This window comes from Uranotaenia lowii, chromosome 3 (assembly GCF_029784155.1).
Source record: "Uranotaenia lowii strain MFRU-FL chromosome 3, ASM2978415v1, whole genome shotgun sequence".
NCBI lineage: Eukaryota > Metazoa > Arthropoda > Insecta > Diptera > Culicidae > Uranotaenia > Uranotaenia lowii.
Genome location: NC_073693.1, coordinates 106,087,457 through 106,108,788, shown reverse-complemented (window position 1 = coordinate 106,108,788; position 21,332 = coordinate 106,087,457). Strand labels below are relative to the sequence as shown.

Sequence of the window (21,332 nt, the reverse complement as noted above, 5' to 3'; positions counted from 1 at the left end):
TTCCGCGTTCCCTCTCCGATCAACCAGCGAGTGGAGAGAAAAATTGTTCGGGAACGAAACCACCAATCTCAACTCTCACACGCTCTCTCCATCATTCGTCGTCGTCTGGGGGAAAAATCGGTGCGATAGTTCTCTCTCTTTTTCTCTGTGGCTGGCTTAAATCCCTGTCCGACACGCAACAACACACTACATAATCCTCTCCTAAACTTACTCTTTCTATTGTTTGGTTTCGTTTTTTTCCTTTTCTCTCTACTACTTTGAGTGTTTTGTTTCTTTTGTTTTTTTTTATCGTTATAGTACTTGTATCTTCCGTCTCGACTAGTCTCATTCCACTTTTGGTTTGTTTTTTTTTTTAAATTTCTTACTTTTTCATACTTTAAACTTTCCTGCCTTAACCTGATTAGGGTGCCAACATCTTCGACAGTTCCTCGTCCTGCAGGCAACCCTTGAGGAACTCGTCCTGCGTCAGCTGCCCGTCATTGTTTTCGTCCATCTTGGCGAAGATGTTTTTCGCGCGCTCCTCCGCCGAGTCGGCCGGTTTGTTCGAGGAGCAGGCACCGAGCATGTCGTATATCGCCTGTAATAAAAGAGAGAAAAGAGAGGAAAATAAGTGAATGTGTTTGAGGTACAAACCGAATCGGTAAAAAGTATGAGTAGGACATCGCTAGCAATGGTTTGAGCTCTTTTCTACCAGTACTTATTGCTTCTCTCAAATCCTCCTAAAGAGTAATCTCTTATAAGTTATCAGAGTTAACCACAAGACACAGTTCAGTTGTATTAGTTCTAAGTAAAATTCTGGAAAAAATGCTAGCTTCTTGGCTGCTAGATTTTCTTAAAGTTCACAGAATTTTATACACTCATCAATAGGGGTTCAGACGTGGCTCGAGTACATTGACGGCAGCATGTGAGCTAGTGGATGAAATCCTACTGGATCTAGATGCTAAAAAGACTGTTGGAAAGGCTTCCGCTTTTCCAAAACCGAATTGACGGGCCTTACGCTTAACCCCTGCCATCAGATTTTGTACAGCCACCTTGTCCACCTTCTTCGCCGCAAAAAGCCAGTTGGCCTTGAACTGCTGCGGCCAAAACAGTACGGAACAACCGTGTTTCTTCAGCAAAGGCAGCAGACGTTTATTCAAACACTCTTTCACGTAAATTCATTGGTTGACAGTCCCGGAAGCTATGAAAATGCTGCTTTTCATGCCACAGGTACAGATGGCTTGCCAAACCAGATATTTCTTTGCGAACTTTGACAGTTTCATGTGCTTGAAAATATATGCTACCTTTCCCCTTCTTTTTGCCGTATAAAAATCCTGTCCCGGAAGCTGCTTGTAGTCGTCTCAGCGGCTTCCGGTTTTCGATTTCCCCCCGATCCAGACTTCCTGGCTGTCGACAAACGTTCCCCAAACACTTTAATTACATTTGTAACGGTTGATTTGGCAACTTTTAGCGATTTTGACAGCTTTGCGTGCGAGTATCTCGGATTTTCGCGATGCGCGAGCAAAATTTTGATACGCTGCTCTTCTTCCTTGGACGGCATTTTGACAACTGAAGAGTGAATTCCAAAATCAAAATAGGAGCAACATTCTACACATACACACCTTCAAAATGAGGGGTGTTCAGGTTTTTTAAATACAAAATTGAAAGAAATACGTCAAGTTGATATTTACCAAATTTTGACCGTATCACCCTTTATTCGAACTTTTGGTTGCTTGCTTGGGGACAGCGCCAAGGAGGTCCTTGGAAATGTTTGGCACAACAATGGATAAGATCGTCGATGAACTTATGGCTAGGAGCTTCATGGTTTTGCTGGGGATTACAACTAGTGGACCAAAAAATGAGGTATACCTGCCTTAATAACTTAAAAGGCTCTATTTTAGATATCACCATCATTGGTTAAACCGGGTTAAACGAGTATTTAGAATCAATCCAATCATCTTCTCTAGTTCTACGGGCGTAATGCGACAACTCATGATACACTCCTATGAACACTTTTTACTCCCTAAAGCCTACCAGGGTCCTTTGACCTCTTTGAGCCCCTTTGAGCGTTTGAGGACGTCGTCACTGTCGGGAAACATACGAGTCGCAGCGTTCAAAGTCCTGAATGTGTGCCGTGACAGGCGTGAGTCCAGGATAAGCTGCTCTCGATCTGGCACACGACGGGAAGAAAAAGCCGTGGGCCAGAAATCCTAGGGTTGCCAGCCAAAGTGATACAAGAAGACCGGACAACGGTCGGAGTAGACTGACCCCATCAATGGGGGGCTGTCGAATAGTGTGCGTCCGACCCCACGGTTTGAAGCTACAAAGATAAGGCAATATCTTCTGCGTAGCGGATGCTGTGGGTATGCTGCGTTCGTGCGAAGGATGCCCTACCTTTGGAGAGTATCTGAGTAGTGCGACTCCCAACGACGGAAGCTGCGAGGATAAGACTTGACCTTCTCCGCAGTGGAAATCATTGGGAAAGGATTATTCCACGATCGGAGAATACCCCCGAGTAGGCTTCGAGTCTTCAGGAGGAGAGGTTTGTGTGGTCAACCCCGAGTCTTTACGATAAGAGATCGGGTCTAGAGTCGCAAGAGGAGAGATCAGGCCTTTAATCAACAAGAGGAGGGTTATAAGTGCTTACCTCGAGTCATTATGAAGAGAGGTCAGATTTCGCTAGAGGAGGGATCGGGTCTAGAGTCGTGCAGAAGAGAGGTACATATGTGTACGTCAACCTCGGGTCAATGCGAGGAGGGGTCGGATCTCGAGTCGTAAGAGGAGAGATCAGGCCTCGAGTCGAAAAGAGGAGAGGTTTAAGTGGGAACTTAGAGTCATTGCGAGGAGATGTCGGTTCTCAAGGCATTAGCGGAGAGTTCAGACTTCAAGTCGTGATGATGAGAAGTTTTTCTGAAATTGGTCTTGTCTATTAGTATTGCCTTGGAGCGCACTAGCGCGATTAGACCTGAGCTGATCGTTCTTCTGACGATTCGTCTGACCTTTACTCATAATGACCCGAGGTTAACGCACACATACCTCTCTTCTACACGACACAAGGTATGATAGCGAAAAAGTTAAAAGGGAGAACTTCAACATTTGCAACGTGTGGCTAAACTGAGCGACTTACTTAAGTAAGAGTGCGTCACACATTTTTGAGGAGAACCATCCAGGAATGGTCTAGTCCTAGACCACCGGAAGCAGAGGAAAAGTTACTTTCCAGCAATAGTGATTGAGAAGTGAATAAATAGTAAACCGAGAGAATAAACTGGAATGTTCCACCGCGAGTAAAAGTTGTTGTTCCTCTGGCTTCCTCCTCGCTTGCTTCCGATCCAATCGGCTCTTGTCAGAGCCCCCCTCCCTACGAAAGAGTTAGTTTGCGATCACTGCGAGCCAGTGATCGACCCGGTCTTGGCCCCAGGTACAGTCCGAGGACTTGCCTCTACCCGTGAGACAGCAACGGAGGTTGTCTAGGATAGACTCACTCCCACGAGGGGAATGAGTCCCATCGGTGGTTAGTTTTCCAAGCGCCGCCGCTACAGTCCAATGGCTTTTCATGGCCACAACAAATATTTTAATTTTTTTCTATAATCGAGTTTTTGTTTTATCTTCTCAATAGCTTGATGTTTCATGAACTTGCCTTTGAGTTCTTATATCCGCTTTTCAAAATCGGTTTTACTGCTGTTTTTAATATCGTTTTGAACTCCTTTTTTATTCTGTCCAACCCTCAACTGTCGATGACGATCAATAGACCTTTCACCGTTTGATAAAATTACTTGCTTACTATAATTCTCAATCAAAACTTCATAAATATTAGTGCGATTTGACTGAAGTCAAATCCGCTATCCTTTTTGTTGCTCTAATCTCGAAAATCATTATAACGCCCGTGTTCTTTGACCGAAATTCTCAACCGGCTTTTCACCAAGGTTTTAACGAAAGTGAAACTAGCCTGTTGATTCCTCGACCCTCTACCGGCATCATCAATATTGCTACTTTTAGACTCTCTTTTTTTGCGCGGCATCATCATCAATATTGTTGTGCTTTGATCGAAGTCATACCCTGTTTCGTCCTCGGCGCTTGGCTATAGCCAGACTCGCTTTGACCGTAGTCAGACTCCCATTCATGCGACCTTAACGCTTTAGCAAAAGCCAGACTCGCTCTTACTTCCACGCTTTGAGCTTTGAGTCAGGCTCACGTTTATTCTTGGCGCTTTTCCTATGCCAGTCTCGCTTTCATATCCGTCGTTTTGGCCAAAACTAGCCTCGCTCTCATCTCCGGCGCTTTGGCCGAAACTAGACTCGCTCTAATCTCCAGAACTTTGGCCGAAACAGCCAACTTGACAAAAAAAACAAGTATTACGCAAAAAAAAAACAAAGCTCGTTCTCAGCAGACTTTTCAAATTTAAAATCTTACCGGCTTTTCACCAAGGCTTTTACGTATCAAGGTTCGCAATCAACTCCCTAGTAAATATTGAACCGTCTCCGAAGCTGCTTGAGAACAACCTCTCTCCCTGATTGTCCCTTTGTATAATATCATGGAAGGGATGCCAGTAGCAAACCTTAATACATACTTAACACGTTCGTCGCCATGGGACCCATATTCGGGTGACGGGTAAATTCCTGGAAGGCCCCGTCACATCAAAAAGCGTGTGACGCTCTCTTACTCAAGTTAGCTGCTCAGTTTAGCCACACGTTGCAAATCTTGGAATCTCCCTCTTATCTTTCTCGCTCCGAGATTTTCTATGGGCCCGGCTAGTAAAACTACCAAAAAGAGCGTGGCGACGAACGTGTTAACACAACTCTACAGTAACCTTCTTTATAGTTGTATTAGATAAATTGAGATCGCAATTAAGATCGAGTAGTTGCGTATAAGATCGTTGGTTAGGCCTCTTCTGCCACAAGACTCCAATTTGTTCAGTAATATAACACGTTTAAGAGTGTCGAAAGCCTTCTTAAGGTCTGGAAATAGTCCACCCAAAAATTTTTGGCAATTTTTTTTTTCATAAAAGAATCCAGATATTCGCATATGGCTTTAAGCGTACTTAATCCAGATTTAAACCCATATTGTAGATCGTTTAGAAAGTTGTTCAGTCTGGTTACTCAAAACTTTACCTTACTAAAAATGCTTAAAAGTGATATGGGATATGGGTAGTTATTTACATCGAGTGTATCTCCATACTGAAATATTGGAATAACTCTAGCTGTCTTTAGAAATTCAAGGTATATTCCTGTCTCTAAAATCTTATTAAAGATTTTTGCGAAATGCATACTAAATATGATGTTTAAGCACCTGTGATGAAATATTGTCAGGGTCACTTTTTATTTTGCCATTCAATGACTGTCTGCAAAAACAAAGAGTTAGAAATCCTGTCAATATACCTGTAGGCATTAAAAACTTGTCTATGGAAATTTTGTTTGCAAGAGATTTTCAAGTACTGGTGAAATAATTGTAAAAGGTCTGACATACTTCATGTTGTTTTCTATAAAAAAGTTACCAGCTCCTTGGTTAATTTCAGATTTGGTTAGTGATCTTCGGAGTATTTAATTGAACTTTTTCCACAATTTTGAATTAGGCGTTTGCTCAGAATATATCCGTAGTAGGATTTTTTACATTATCTTTTGCAAAGGTCTATTTTGTTTGGAAATGACTTGGACCTGGTGTTCCACTGTCCAAGATTCGGAGACACGTCAACTGTACTTGGTATGCGGCTAGCAATTAATTTAGACTTTGAATCTGAAAAACTGAGGAACAGAAACTCCAATCTGAGTTGTCAAAAAAGACATGTCATTAAACATATGCTGAAGGTGGCATCGTTCATGAGAATTGCTGTTGTGAGTACGTTCGTCATATTCAAAAAAAAGTTTAAAGGAACTTCTGCGTAAGACCCAGGCAGATTTTTGAGAGTAGTGAGAATATGCGAGTTTACCAGAAATAGATTTATTGTACCCTAGACCAAGAGTGGCGAACACGGTAATTTACCATGTAACTAAGAAAAATTTCAAAAATTATTAAAACAAATGTGTCATAGTTGTTCTTATTTAGCTCATAGGTTTCAAAATAAGATTTCCCCAAATTTGTATGGAAATTCAAAACCTGCGAAATGTTATGCGCTGATGGCTAAAATGAGTCCGAGGCCTAGTACAAGATCTCATGCCAAATTTGGGCCAGATCGGATCGCTGGAAGGGGTCGCTCAACGCCTGAAGTTTGTATGGCATTTTGAATCATTTTGTTCGGAAGAAACATGAAAACCCAGTTTTTCGTCATTAACTTTGGTTCCCTTCGGTTGTTTTCTTTGGATACGGCTTTTCTTGAAGCCCAAACTATGACTCATACTTCATCAAGACTGCATTTGGATAAGAGTTAAGATAAAAATGTTATTAGGTAAATGGCTTACTTTTTTGAGGCTGGTTTTCATCACTGTTAATGAGTCGGAGCGGTTGTACATATTGACGCCTCATAAACAAAGATGAATACCATTCTTAAAAAAGTTAGCCCTTTTTGGAGCGTTATAACTATATACTGTGCTATACATTGAAAAGAAATCGATCAAAGAGATATTAGAGGCTACTGATGAAAAACTGGTTTTTCATGTTTCTCCCGAACAAAATGTCTCAAAATCCCGAACAAACTCCAGGCTCGTTGAGCGACCTTTCTCGGAATGCTATCTGTCCTAAATTTGACATAAGATCTTGTACTAAGCATAGGCTTAATTTTAAGCTGCAGCGCATAACTCTTTAAAAAGTTGGATCAATCTGGGCACTCTATTCATCATTTTAAAAAGCTCTCAATCTCTTCTTAATGAAAAATGAATGTTTTTAGCTTTTATCTCAATGTTTTGAGGATATTTGATATTAACCACTTACAAAAAAAATTGTTTGAATACATATATCTACTTATCCTGTTGAGTAATTCGCCAGTTGATAATTTGAAGCCTGTGCCATACTATCGATTTGTGTGGTGTTTTTTCTAGACATTCATTTAAAAACGCCATTATTTTCCGCAAAACCTGTTAATCGTTTCTGCTGGCGGCCATTATCGGCCTAAACGAGCACCAATTGAAACCCGGTAACGATCGCTTACTTAACGCGGTGTCATTTGGCAAATTACAGCAATTTATCTCGCAACATGACACAAAATTGGGCCATTCCGATATGTTTCCTGTATACGTTCACTAGGTATGGTTATGGCAGTTTATGAGAACATTCAACATATCCATCGCCGACAGGGAAAAGAAAACCGAAGCTTTTCGGCTAAAACATATCCGGATGGGCCATGATATCATCCTCCAGAGTGATTGATTATGTTAGTGGAGTGGGTTGCCTAAAGTGTTTTTGGATAGTCGTTGCTTTCGGCAGGTTTTTCTACGCGTAAATAAACGCGTAGCTGAGTCGAATTCACATGTAGTATTGTTACAATTTTGAGAAAAATGTTACTTTATGCTAATCTTCGAAAAATTATGCCTAACTCTAACATGATATAAGAGAGAAATAGAACGAAATGATTTCTTCAAAAAAACGGAGAATTCCTTCGTCGTTTGCCAAACTTTAAAGCTCCATACGAGAGTCAATTCGTAGGTCCTTCAATGTTGAGGTTCTTTTCGGGCAACTTTCTCATCAAACTGGCAGCTGCCACCTTTCGAGAGATAATTTCTTCCCAGAAAGTGGTCTAGGGATCCATTAGGATTATCGATTTCCATTCAGCTGGGGCCCCACATTTTTGCAACCCTACCCTGCAATTATTATTGCTAGTGAAGGTATTATTTTTATTATTATGACAGCAGCAGCAGCAGGGATATTTTCGTGCTCTCCCAGCCTTCAGGAAAAATGTAAGACGTCTTCAAGATTAAGAAAAAAGTTCGTACTGCGCCAAACTGGAATGTTGTTCATAGCTATAAGTAGTGTTGCTGTTCTGTTTTTCTCGGAGACCTGTCTTCTGCCATATTAGTAAGTATACTAGTTGGATAGTGTTTACCGGTGAAGAAATTTTGTAGGGCTGGGAAGTGGCGCAAGGCTTTATCAAAGTTTGAAATCTTGTTTTTTTCCGTCCGTCCACCCACACCTGTCGAAACACCTGAGTCCCTCATCTTAACTAGCAAGAAGCTTGTACTTGGGTGAGGTTGTTGTTGGATGAGAAACGTTAACGAAGCTTTTGCTTCTGCCAGCAATATGGTCTACGAACGGTGACTCGAAACTACCTTTTCGTATACATCTGAACATATCAAGGGCTCAAAGAATTTGCTTGTAGCCACATTGCTGTCGCTGCTCCAAAAATTCTTGGGGCCAGAAAAACAGAACACTTGTTTGTGTTTATGTCCAGTACGAATTGGAATAGTTTTCGTTCGTTTCGCTTCGCTTCTTTTTTTCTATTTTTGGCTATGAATGGTAGGTGGAATATCATATTTTAGTAATTATGCTGCTTCTTGCTGCTGTTATTCATTCTTTATTGGTGCAGCTCAGGCTCAGAACATGTGCAACTATTTTGCAACAGGAAGATACCATAAACGAAATTTGAATTATTCCTTTCTTTTTCGGCGAAACAACAAAAGTAACTGTACATAAAACTACAGATAAGAGGTGATTCACATTCAAATGGAACAACTTTTCTTGAAGGATCTTATTTTAATCAGTTTGAGGCATGCTCTTTGAGCGTACAAGTTACGAGTATGCATAGGTTTTCTCAAACATAAATTGAGAAATATTTCTGATGATGAAATGCAATAAATAATTAGATTAATAAACCTTTTATTATAAAAAAGCAATTGTAATAAAATTTATGAATTTATTCCTTTTTAGCTTCAGCAAATGAAGACGTCATTCAAAGTCCTATTTAGAACTCACAACGTTCTATTTGTAGCTCTGTTTTAATTAAATCAAAAGGAATTCACGTCGGTATACATCAAGTGATAATTTTTTTTTTTCAAATGATTAAAAACATCAAATTTCTAATAACACTTTCAAAAAAAAAAACTTAGGGTTAAAATTGTATTTAAAAAGTGAACTATTCGTGTCATTAGAAGAGATGCCAAATGTTTTTCAAAAAAGTCTGGAAGAATTTAAAAAAAATGTCTGGAAAAGTTTGGATAGCGTTTTTTGTAGGTGATAACCTTTTTTTTTTGTCACCACATTAAAGTATTGCTCATTGCTTGTATACTGTTATTGCCCGCATAATAATTATGCCGTTTGCCATCTATTATTGCCTTGAACTTTTGTGCTAGAAGAGGCAGTTTCTCATATGTGTTTGTAGATTTCCCATTATAAATATCAAACACTTTTAGATTAAGACTTCTGTCCATTTCCGGCCAAAAGTTTGGAATATTCCAGAAGATATGTCCAAAGTCTGAAAGTCTAGAACCCTAAACAGATGTCTGGCAGAAGACCAAAAAGTCTGGAAGATCCAGACAAAATCTGGAAAGTTAACATCACTGGTCATTAGAGATTTTCACGAAAACTGTGAGAGTGATTTTTTTTATTCTCAAGAGCTTTGTAAATCTGCCTCGAGATCTTCTCTGAAGTTCTGTGACATTTCTGAAGTTCAGATTAATATTTTGTAAGAATCATGTACGCTTCTAGAATGATTTTAAAGATTTTTAAATGATTAAAATTTTGTACGGTTTATGAAAATTTAAAGAATTTGTTGATTTTGCATTAATTCAATGCATTTCTTTTTTTAATTCTGTTATACTTCTGTGAGATTTTTGTGATGTAATTGTCAAATTTTTTGAATAATTCGTGCATTTTTGGAGAATTGTTGATTATTTTGACCTTCTGTAACTTTTCCAGAAATAAAGTTCCTGTGAACCATGTTTGTGAATTTTTTTTTTTCGTTAGATTCAGATTTCCCAGTATTTTCTTGAGCGTAAAATATCTTTAATATTCCATTAGGAATTTTCTAAGTTTTCATAGAGGTTAAATTTAAAATTTCAAATATCTAGTAAGATATTTGCAAGATCTTGTGGTTTTGAGTGAGTTTCAGTACCATTCATGTAGGGTATACTGAGAAGATTTGGGGTCATTTTTGAATTCCTCAAACCTTGGGGTCTAAAAAGCTTCGTTTTGGTTAAAAATTCATCCATGATTAATTGCAGAATTTTTATGGAACGTTTACAAAAGTAAATTTGAATTTATAAGTTTGTATGGGAAAATTGATTTTTTTGGTACTGAAAAATCAACATCGTTTTTGTTTCTTCTGTGGAACCGAGCTTGCAACTGGTTTTGGTGACATTTGCCAAAAAAAAAACACCTCTGTTGAGCAACTAACTTTTTTGCCTAATAAGATACGAAGTTACGGTCTTGGACAAAGTTGTTCAGTAAAATATTTCCTTTAAAAAACTTTTAAATTAGCACCAAAATAAGTTGCAAACTTTGTCCCACAGAAGAAACAAAAACGATGGCGATTTTTCAGTACAAAATATTCATTTTTCTAAACTAAGAGTTCAAATTAACTCTTGTAAACGTTACTTGAAAATTCTGAAAAAAAATTTTAGATGTGTTTTGAACCAAATTCAAGCTTTTTAAACCCCAGAGTTTGAGAAATTTAGAAATAACCCCAAATCGACTCAGTCTAAGGTGAGGTTTCAGACATTTTTAAGATTTCTTTCATGATGTGAGATTTATGAACAAAATCATGAAAGTATTGATATCTTTACAAAAATATTTCCAGATAGGAATTTTAATAAAAGATACCTTATTGAACCTCTGCATGGTTCAAAATTCTTACCAGTTTTTGAGAGCCTGCGTAGTTTTTTATAATTGAAAATAATTCATCAAAGCATTTATGAGACTTCAGTAATATTTCTGCATGACTCCTGTGAGGTAAATCTTAGAGAAGTCAGAGCTGTTTTTTGTATGAGTATTTTTTTTAAAGATTTGGTTAGATAATTTTGAAATTCATGAGGTATTTGAGAAATACTCATAAGAATTCCTATCATGTTTTTTTTTTAAATTTTCATGCAAATTGCTGTGAGATTTCTCCAATTCTTTTGAATAATCATAAGAATTAATTAAGATTTTAATAAAAATGTAGCATTTTTTTTGTTTCAAAAATTGCGAAAATTGTTTTTGTAAGCTTTCTTTGAAGTTAGAAAACGATTTCAATAATCCTGGTTTATTCCTGTAAAATTCTTTTTCAAATCACTTTGAAATATATTTAACGCATTTAAAAATATGTAGGTGTAGTTTTAAAAAATGTTGTCGGATTTCTTATGTTTGAATTATCTGTCTTTATTATAAAGTTTAAAAATTTTTAAACTTTGAAATTTTAAAATCTCAGATATTCTGAGATTACCAATACATTCCAAAAAAAAATCGGTGTGTTTCTGAGATTCTTTTAACATTGAATTCTGTGAAGTAATAATATTTTATTTTTGAGATGTCGACTGTATACTTTAATGTTGATTTTCCGGCAAATCGGTGAATGTTTTTAGAAACGAACGATATTTTTTTCTACTCCGACGTTTCGTTGTCGTTTAACACCATCCTCAGGGATTAAAATGATCGTTGTTTCTGTGTTGTTCCGGATAGTACACTTTTAATTTAATTTTCAAAGATTAAAAATTTATCCAAATTATAATTATATGATTTCTATAGGTAACCCTGTTAGACAACTGTAAACCGCTTTATGTTTCTTTTAGTATTTTGTTTAAATTTTGTTAGTTCTTTGATTTTAACGAGATTCCAATGTTATCATATCAGAATTAACCGGATTTTTGAGAAATTGTCTATCTATCCCATTTAATTTTTTTTGTGTCCAGATATCCTAGATTGTTTCTTAAGTTTTCATGTAAGATTAAAATGAGATACGTTATGAAATTTGTTTTTATTTAAGTTTCTATGCTTTAGCAGGCATTTCTATATTTATTAGAGTCGTTTACGAAAATTTTGTCAAATCTTTTAATTAATTTATTTCGACAAAGTCAATTTCGATACCTGAAATAAAAGAGTGATCTCTCAAAATATTTAAAACTTTACTAGAATATAAAAAAAAGATTTATGATTTCTGTGATGTTTTGGAATTTGTGTTAAATATTTATGATTGTTAGGAATTTCAAAGTTGGACCGATTATTAACAGATAATTAAATGATCTTCATTCAGAGAGTGATCTGAATTTCGTTCAATATAACTCAAAGCCGTATGCAGGACCGGCTCAAGTTAAGTTGGTTAAGAGAGTCGGGTGTTTTATTACAAAACCTTTTCTTTAACATTTTTGTTATACAAATGTGTAGGTTCTATCTAATTATTCAGGTTTATGTTGTTCAATGTGAACAAGTTATTTGTTTTAAATCATAACTTTCAAAAGTAAGTCCCAAAAACTTCTTCAATTTAAGCATTGGTAAAAATGTATTAAATATGTTTTAAGAATTTAAAGCGACAGATTAAGTTTGTGATTCATATCAGAATAATTATCTTATCTCGTTAACTCGATTAAAATTTAAGATTTTAGTTTGAAACTTTGTTTTTGAAGTCACTGCAAAATAAATAATGTTAATTAACAAACCAATATAATATGTTTCTAGCTGAAATTTCACTTGAAAATTAGTACGAGATCATTAATCAAAAAATAAATTTCATAATTAATTAAATTTATTAATAAAAAGCTGTGAATAACTTATTTAAGATAAAATTTTATTTTCGTTAACCGAAATCCACAAAAATGCTAATTTAATTTTATATTTGTGCGTTCTTTTGATTTTCGTTGCCAAATTGACTCTTATTATATTTTAATCTGTCATAAAACTTAACTTCGAGCTGAAACTTAATTTTTAATTTTAATTCCAAATTTGAATCCTGCATTTTCAACCTGAGTTCAAAACTGAATATCAAATTTGAGAACGATTTTTGAATCCGAATTCTAGATAATGATTATGATAAGATATGAATTATGAACCAAAAGGAGATATTTTTATCAGAACCCTCAACCAGGAAACTCTTATTTGAATTCTGAATTTTTGGTTTTATATTTCTTGGTGGTTATCTATATATTTCTTCAATTTTTCATTCGTAATTCAACTTGTGAATCTAAATGAAAATTGCGAATGATGAAACTGATTCACCATTATGAAACCTAATTGGTTCTGAATACGAAGTTAATGTCAAAATTTCACATCCAAATCTTTAAATTGGTTGGACATTTTTAATTTTCTTTGAATGTTCCGAAATTATGAGTTTCGAAAACTAAAATTGCATCTTATTTAATTTCGAAATAAATTCGAATCAGGGTTTTGTCCCAACCAGGCAAAGCCCGAGACTTTTATTTCAAAATGTTCCCCCATATCTGGCCGAAATTCAAACAAATTTGGAAATTAGTCAATAAAAATTATGTAGAAAAATAGTTTAAAAACTGTTTTCAAAATTCATGGTTATAAAGACTCAATTTGAGTTTTGTATGATTATGGCCGAAATTCAAACAAATTTGGAAATTATTCAATAAAAATTATGTAGAAAAATAGTTTAAAAACTGTTTTCAAAATTCATGGTTATAAAGACTCAATTTGAGTTTTGTATGATTATGGATATAAAGTGAGAAATATCTTCCAAAATCTGGGCAATCTTGCAAGCTTAGTCTAGACTTATATTTGATACTCGAGACAAATTTCTATCAAGAAACGAAACATTTTTTTTTTTGAAAAACTCTAGTAGAATTGTAATCCTAGGAAAGATTCCGATCGAGGGTTAGGAATTAGTTCTTAATCGAGATTGTAAGTCTTGAATCATTTTAGCCGTTTTCAAAATTGAAATCAAAAAACAGAATCTACGATGATTGAACTTTATTTGATGAAAGTAAAAAATGTTTAATATTATTTCAAGAGTACCAGTGATCAAAGTCAGAGACAAAAATTATTTTTTTATATCCGAATTCTTCCAGTTATCACAATAAGGGTCTATAAAAGTTTATTTTGAAGCTCACAATATGAAATTTACAACATATGAAAGTTTAAACTAACAAAAACATGTTGGGAAATTTGATTTATTGAATGATCTAGAAGAAACTGATGAGAATATATGGGATTAAAAGTTATTGAAAACGCATATCAAAAACTCATTTAGTTTAAACTGCAGATTAAAATTTTTCAATGAAATTGATCTTTTGAATTATTTTCCGTACTTTTTATGGATTAATTTAAAAAATCACGATCGGTTAAAAATAGATGATTCAAAATAATAAAAATAAGTGAAACATTAATGAATTTTCAAGCGCAGGTTTAAAAGTTACAATTTTAAGCCCTGAATGTTTTGTAGCCGTCAATTTTAATATTTGGTCCCGGAAAGGACAAAAGATACAAACATGTTTATCTTATTAAAATTTAGATTCATACACAAAATATTAGAAATGGAAACACTATCAAATTCGGTAAATTTATTTGAAAATAAAAAATTACTAAAAAATAAGGTAAATTTATTTAAAAATTTAAACAAAATATTAAGGTGAAAAAGATTAGAGGTTTTTACACTTCAAACGGTATTTTTTTCAAAAATAACGACTGACAATTTTTAAAACTTATTTGTAGAAGTAAATTGATTTTGTTTATAACCTCTAGTTTTGGTGATACGGAGTTTTAAAGATTGAAAATAAATCAGATTTGAGTAAAATCAATCATTGGTATTTGAAGAGCTAACAAACTTACATAAAATAAAAGAGAAATGATTCTAAATTTGTTTATTGAATCATTCACTAAAGGTAGAATATTTTGTCTAAAGATATTTTTATTTCAGCAAATTATTGATCTTAAAAAGTTTAATTTTACAGTTTCTAAAAATTTCGAAAGATATCATAAAAAGTGTTTCTGTTATTACTAAATAAAGTAAAAAAGGGTTTTATTTCATTGAACAAATCTGTAGTAGCACACAGAACGATTTGATTTTGCTTTAAAAATATCTTAAATTAAATTTGGTTTAAAACTTTCAAAATTTGTTAAAATTCCAATAAAATGGGAAAAAAGTAAACAAATAGAAAGCTTTTATAAAATTTCGGTCTATCGGAAGGTTGAAAATTGTTTGAAACATTAAATTATTTTTTTTAAATGTTTAGTTCAGTTTAGTCGAAAAATTGCGGAAATTTCTTATATGATTCTGGCAAATTGAGAAAAGTTTTGTAAAAAATAGCATATTTTGATTCAGAGCACCCATATTTATAAAAATTAGCTCTTAAATTGTCTTCACCTTGGAAAAATGTTAATTTAGTTTCTGTGTGTTAAACATAACTAAGGCTGAAATTGGTTTCTTGAAGAACATTTCATATCAGCAAAAAATTTGTAGAGAAATTAACCATTTTTTAAATCAAATTGATTAATTGTATAGTAATGGATACTAGGTTTAAGATTTTTTTTTGTAATTCTGTAGAGTATCGTAAGTAGTAAAAACCTGTCAAATGGCTATCAACTTGTTGAAAATTATAATTGAATGAATGAATTTTGAAGTTAAATTGGTTTCAAATTCTGAACTTGTTTCGTTTTTCGTCTAAAAAAAACCCCATTTTAAAGAAGTGTAAGAGTTTTTGAGTTTGAAGATTTGAGTTTCAAGGCCCTAAACCCCCCTTCCCCACCTCTCGCACGGCCTTGAAGCAAATATTGGAAATTTTCATAGCAATCCTCGAAACGTATGAAAAAAACAAATTGGGGAGCAAATTTGAAAATTCCCTGCAAACAATTTATTTAAAAAAAAAAGCGATAAGACTTTTAAGGCCTTGTATGGTACTCTTGACATAAAAAGGGTTCTTCGTTCCATAAACGCAGCCCTGTCTCACATCCATAAAGCTGCACTATCAGTATCTTCCCAGCTATTTTATATTTTTCGTTGCCGTTTTCGTTCCACATATTTAACATCTTCCCCATGGGGAGCAAATATGTGTACCGAGCATCAACAACGACGACGACGACGACGGGCCCTATAGTTTGATTTATTCGAATATATTTTTCCTTCCCGGGTGACCCTCCTCTCGAAGTGCGGCTTGTTGCCAAAAGGCGTGTGTATGTGTACTTAGGTTAATGGTGAATAATGGTTCCTGGCACCGATTTTGGACAGGGACAAGCAACGCCAAGTCGAGCCATGCTGGCGTCCAGGTAAACTTCGCCATCTTCCCTACCGAGGGTTACGATTTCCGAGGAAAGATAGCAATTACATCATGGTGCAAAACTGGCCACAAGGACCCTCTCATCTCAGACCTTGGGTATCGCCATAAATTGTTGGCTTCCTACGGCCTCTAGTAAGATAGAAGAGAACGTCGCTGTGCAAAGTTTGTCCACATAATGAAAACGGACCAACCCAGGTTCGGTGTGAAGGACTCGACTCTCCGCTTTTTGTGTTTGAACTCTCCAGACTGACTGGATGCAGAGGTTTTAATGGAATATGATTAAATTTAATGATGCCGATGCGAGGATAAGCATCGTCGAGTGAATTATTGGAGTAGCTAGACTGGGGTTGGGCGTACGGCTACTACAGAACAATTCTTGTGCGTTTCTGAAACGGTCAGCTTTAAAATCGAAAAATTATTACTACCATAAGGTGCCATTAAATGTTTACATGTTGAGCTTAGTTAGGAAAAAACATGATAAATCGATTTAAGATAATATACTTCTATATGAAATTACTTTGAAATAACTTGGTATTTATATTTTTTGTGGTATTGTGGTAAGAAAATTCCCATCAAGTTTTTGAAAACAACGAACGAGAGAATTGTAAAAAAACTACACATATATTAATGGCGGGTAAAAGATAAATTTCCTATAATATCTAGAAGCAGGAAACACCCATCAGTCATAACCCATTAACCATTGAGAAGGAGATGCGTGCCAGTTTGGCAAGGCGAACCTTTGCCCAAACGTCCCTCGGCATTAACCCTCTGGAAACCACATTTGCACCTCTTTACTTTCCCGGATCCGCACCAGACGGCCATCGAAAGGGGGTGGGGGACTAGAATGTGTTAGATGTGAACTTATGTTTCTCTTCAAGAAGAATGAATTAAACATTCCGAACTCTAAATAAAAAAAAAACTTTTCAGTACAATCTGATTTATAGAATAAAAAATTGATGCTTTGTGATGATGAGGGCATCAACAGCAGCTCATAAATACAAGCATTGCATTCTCAAAACTTTCAAAGGCACTTCTAGTTGCCAGAGTTCAATTTCTTTTAGGGTTAAACTCATGGTGGAAAAAATAATTTCCGGGAAGCTGACCAGAATGCTGGATGAAATGTAGTGCTGTGTGCGGATTTCGGGTGAATTGTCTAGTTCATTCCAATCGTGCCCAAGCCTGCAAAAAATCAAATCATTCAAAAAAAAAAGTCGCTCAAACTAAAATCATGTGAAGTAGCCCGGTCGTATTCAATCAACACATTTTGATCACTTCATAAACTTCATTATGCTCACCATCTAGCAACACGCTCACAGAAAAATTCTAAATCAAAACAAAATACATTATGCGATTGCCTGGTGAGCGGATATTTTTCCTCCTTGTTTGGTGAGCTGATTTGAATCCTAGTGAGTGAGCATCATTTTATTTTAAAAAATAATGACAAACCGTGATAAGAATTTGAAAACGGTCATCGGCTGCTTGATTTTAAGCTTTATTATAAACATGAAAATCAAATTTTAAATAAAAATGAAAACCAAAAAACATTCTCTTTTGCATATAATTCAATTCTCTATTCTTATTTCTGATTTTCGAAGCTGTTCTGAAGGTTGCCGAAATCACAAAAAAAAACCTGTAATTTCACAGAATTTTGAGCAAATTTTCATCACAGAATCTGTGTCACAGAACACAGAATTTTGAAAAATTCACCGATTTCACAGAATTTTTAAATATTGAATTCACTTCCAAAATTATTATTTTTTTTTGCCAATTTAAAATATAGATTTTTTACTTAGAATTAAATATTTATGAAAAGATTGGTAATTTTAATTGATTTTATCCAACAAAATGTTAAAAAAGACCCAATTAATCATGAATTTTCAATGAAATTAAAGGAAATAGCATTATAGAAAACCATCACAGAATTTTGGGGTAAAATCACAGGAAGTCAGATTTTTTTTTTCTGAAGAAGACTGAGTTTTTGCGGCAACCTGGGCTGTTCTGTTTATTTCAAGTTTTTGAGAGATGATTCAATCATATAAAATCTGAATTATGAAATGAATTGAATTTCTGAAGTGTAATGTGAGTTATAATTCGCATAACACGGTGCCTTTTTAGAACAATTTCATAGGAAAAAAATCGGCAGCTCTGAAAATTTATTTCTTTATAGAAAAGACTGATAGTCTCCTATATAAACTGATAATCCTATCCAACGCACTATTCAGAAAAAAAATAATCGATCGGTGGGTTTTGAAAAATAAATATTGTTTTCAAATTTATGAACAAAACACACGAGCAAGAAGAGCCAAGAACTTCAAATTTTACATGTTTGAGCTGAAATTAATTAATATTACTTCAAAAATAAATAATGACTTCAAAAATTTTGATCATAATGATTTTTAATCAAGAATTTTGGCTTAAATATAAAATATCGAAGAAAATTTGATAAATTTAAATAATTTTTTTTAGAACTAGTCGAAAATTAACTGGCAACACTGAAGTAAAATCACAAGAGCCCGGTGATGAAGGTCTATTTTTTATGATAATTTCTATCCAAGAATTGAATTGAATTTTGAATTGAGTTTCAATTTAATAATTCTACAATATTTTGCTGCTTCCTAAAAAAACACAAAATGGATTTTCTAACTCGATTTGTATAGATTCAAGAAATATGACGAGGCTCTACCAAGGTAGCCGAAATCACAGAAAAATCTGTAATTTCACAAAATTTTGAGCAAATATTCATCACAGAATCTTTGTCACAGAAAACAGAATTCTGGAGTTTTCACAGATTTTACCGAAGTTTTGAATTTCGAATGGATTTTCAAAATTATTATTCTTTTGGCCAATATAAAATTAAGATTTCTTACTTTGGATCAGAAAACTTCAATCAGGCTGGTTATGTTAATTGATTTTTCACAACTAAAATGAATTCTTTTTAACCCAATTAATCATGATTTTTCAATGAAATTAACGGAAATAGTATCACAGAAAACCATCACAGAATTTTTGGGTAAAATCACAGAAAGTCAAATTTTTTTTTCTCAAAAACACAAAGTTTTTTTCGCCAAACTTGGGCTCTACGTGGTAGCAAATAATTTATTTAAATTAAAAAATACAATATCTACTGAGTGTTTTATAATGCTTTCTTTCTTCTTGGTGGTCTGTAGTGAGCGTTCTCTCAGATTTATTTGAAAAAAGTGCTGGTCCTACAGAGGTAATGTGGGTTTTAAATTCGAAAATTATATTGATATAAGAATTTGATCGATCTCATCACTATTGGTCACCCTGATACCACTTAAACGCCTGAAGGTATAGTGTCCAGCTGAACCCTTCAACAACCGCTTGAATGATGCCAACTTTTTTGTTTTATTGTCTTTGTTTTATATTGTTCTAATCCGCGGGAAAAGTTGAAATGGATTATGAATACGAAATAAAATTTCTCCTTTAGTTTCGGACGTCCCACAGAAAAGAAATCTTTCATTTCTAATCCGCAAAAGCCTGGATAAAACAGAATTTAAAGGAACGTTTCAATGCTTAATACAGTTTATCAAACACGTTGTGTTGTGACAACCAACGGAGATTTATTTAAAAAAAAAAACCTCCTCCCCGTCTCCCCATGAAGGTCCAAGAAATGAAAACGAGATTTTCCTCTCTACATCCAAAATTTTAATTCGTAACTAATTTTTGGCGATTCAATAAGGTAATTTAGGATTCATTCCTATTGACTCAAAACGAACGCCAAAACTTCGAAAACTAATCCCAGGTTCAGAACTCTGCTATAGTATTTCAAAAATTATCCACTTCTTGATAGAATCACAGTTTTGAATATTAATTTTGAAATGAAATTAAACTCATTTTGGAAGTTTTGGTTGCGTATTACCAAAATCAAAATTGTACTTCTATTTTCATATAGGGTATTCTATATCCAGTTCAGGATTCTTCATTTACAGTTCGAATCATCATTTGAAAAAAGAAAAGATATTTTGACATTCTGGTTCAAATTTTATTTTGTGTTTCATTCTAAATTTGATTCAAGATTTTCAAAACTTGTTTGGATCTTCAATATTTAGATAATTTTAGATTAATAATAATTTTCCGAATATGAAACATGAACATTAAAAACCATCCTAAGTTTTTATTTTCTTCTTAGATTCGGAGTTCTTAAGCTAAATTCTTATGCATAATTAAAACAAAACCAAGCTTTAAAATGGCGATCCAGGTTTTAAAAAATTAGAATATGATTCTTCATTTGAATTTCATATTTAAATTAAGGTTCAGGGTTTTGATATGAATTTAACTTGTCGACTTATAATAAAAATTCTGATCTGAAATTAAGATTCAAAAATCGTAAATCCACATGGGGGAAGGGGGGAAATGGTTGTAAACTTCCCACATGAGGGCCAAAAATCCAGCGAGCTGTTCTACTCTACACTCAAAATTTTATTTCCATAATCAAATGATTATAATATAGAAAGGTTATTCGAGTGTAACAATCTAGACTAATAACTAATGGATAAAGCTCAAAAACCCATCCCAGGTTCAAAATTCTGCTACAGTTTTCCAAATTTTTCTTACTTATTCATAAAAATTCAGTTGCGAATATAAAATTTAAAATTAAATTCAATCCATTTCGGTGGTTTTGGTTCCATATTTCCATAATCAAAGTTGTTTTTTTTTATTTTCGCATTTCGGATTCTGTATTCAGTTTAGGGTTCTTGATTTTCAGTTCGAATAATCGTAAGAAATTAGAAAAAAGAAAGCTGCTTTGAAATCCCGGTTCAAATTAGGTTTCGCATGTCATATCAAAATTGAATCATGTTTTTCGAAAATGCTTTTTCAATATTTTGATAATAGTTTTCCGAATATGAAAGAGGAAAAATTTCGTTTTATATTCGAATTCAAAGTTCTTAAACTTAATTCTTAAGAAATTCAAACATTTAAAGCTTCTAAATGGTGATCCAAAATTGTAAATTCAGATTAAGATTTATCATTTGAAGTTCATATTTTAATATAGATTCACAATACAGTTAAAAAATAAATAATTTAAATAATGAATGAATTTAGATTAAACCAGAAGAACTACAAAATTCAAATAATAGATTTATGAATGAGGGCTTTAAAACTTGGCTCAAAAAATTCTGATCTGGAATTAAAATTCGGAAATATTATTTTATTGTACATTTTACAAATCATATAGAAATTCAGATTCAAAATGCAGATTAAAAATTCAGTAAAGGATTTTGCATTTTTAAAAGTTTTACAATCAACACAAAATAGTTGAGGTATTCA

General features: G+C 34.0%; 2 protein-coding genes across 8 annotated transcripts in view; both read right to left on the bottom strand.

The window, feature by feature from the left end:
• The window catches only part of LOC129754530 (neurocalcin homolog), a 424,186-nt gene that overhangs the window by 49,740 nt on the left and 353,114 nt on the right, over positions 1–21,332 (bottom strand). The gene's annotated exons all lie outside the window — the stretch shown is intronic.
• The window catches only part of LOC129754532 (neuronal calcium sensor 2), a 364,232-nt gene continuing 343,173 nt past the window's right edge, over positions 274–21,332 (bottom strand). For all 5 annotated transcript variants that reach the window (XM_055750668.1, XM_055750663.1, XM_055750665.1 and 2 more), the window contains one exon: positions 274–577. In XM_055750668.1, coding sequence (XP_055606643.1) covers positions 401–577 — 177 coding nt within the window. In that variant the 3' untranslated portion in view covers positions 274–400. The remainder of the gene's footprint in view (positions 578–21,332) is intronic.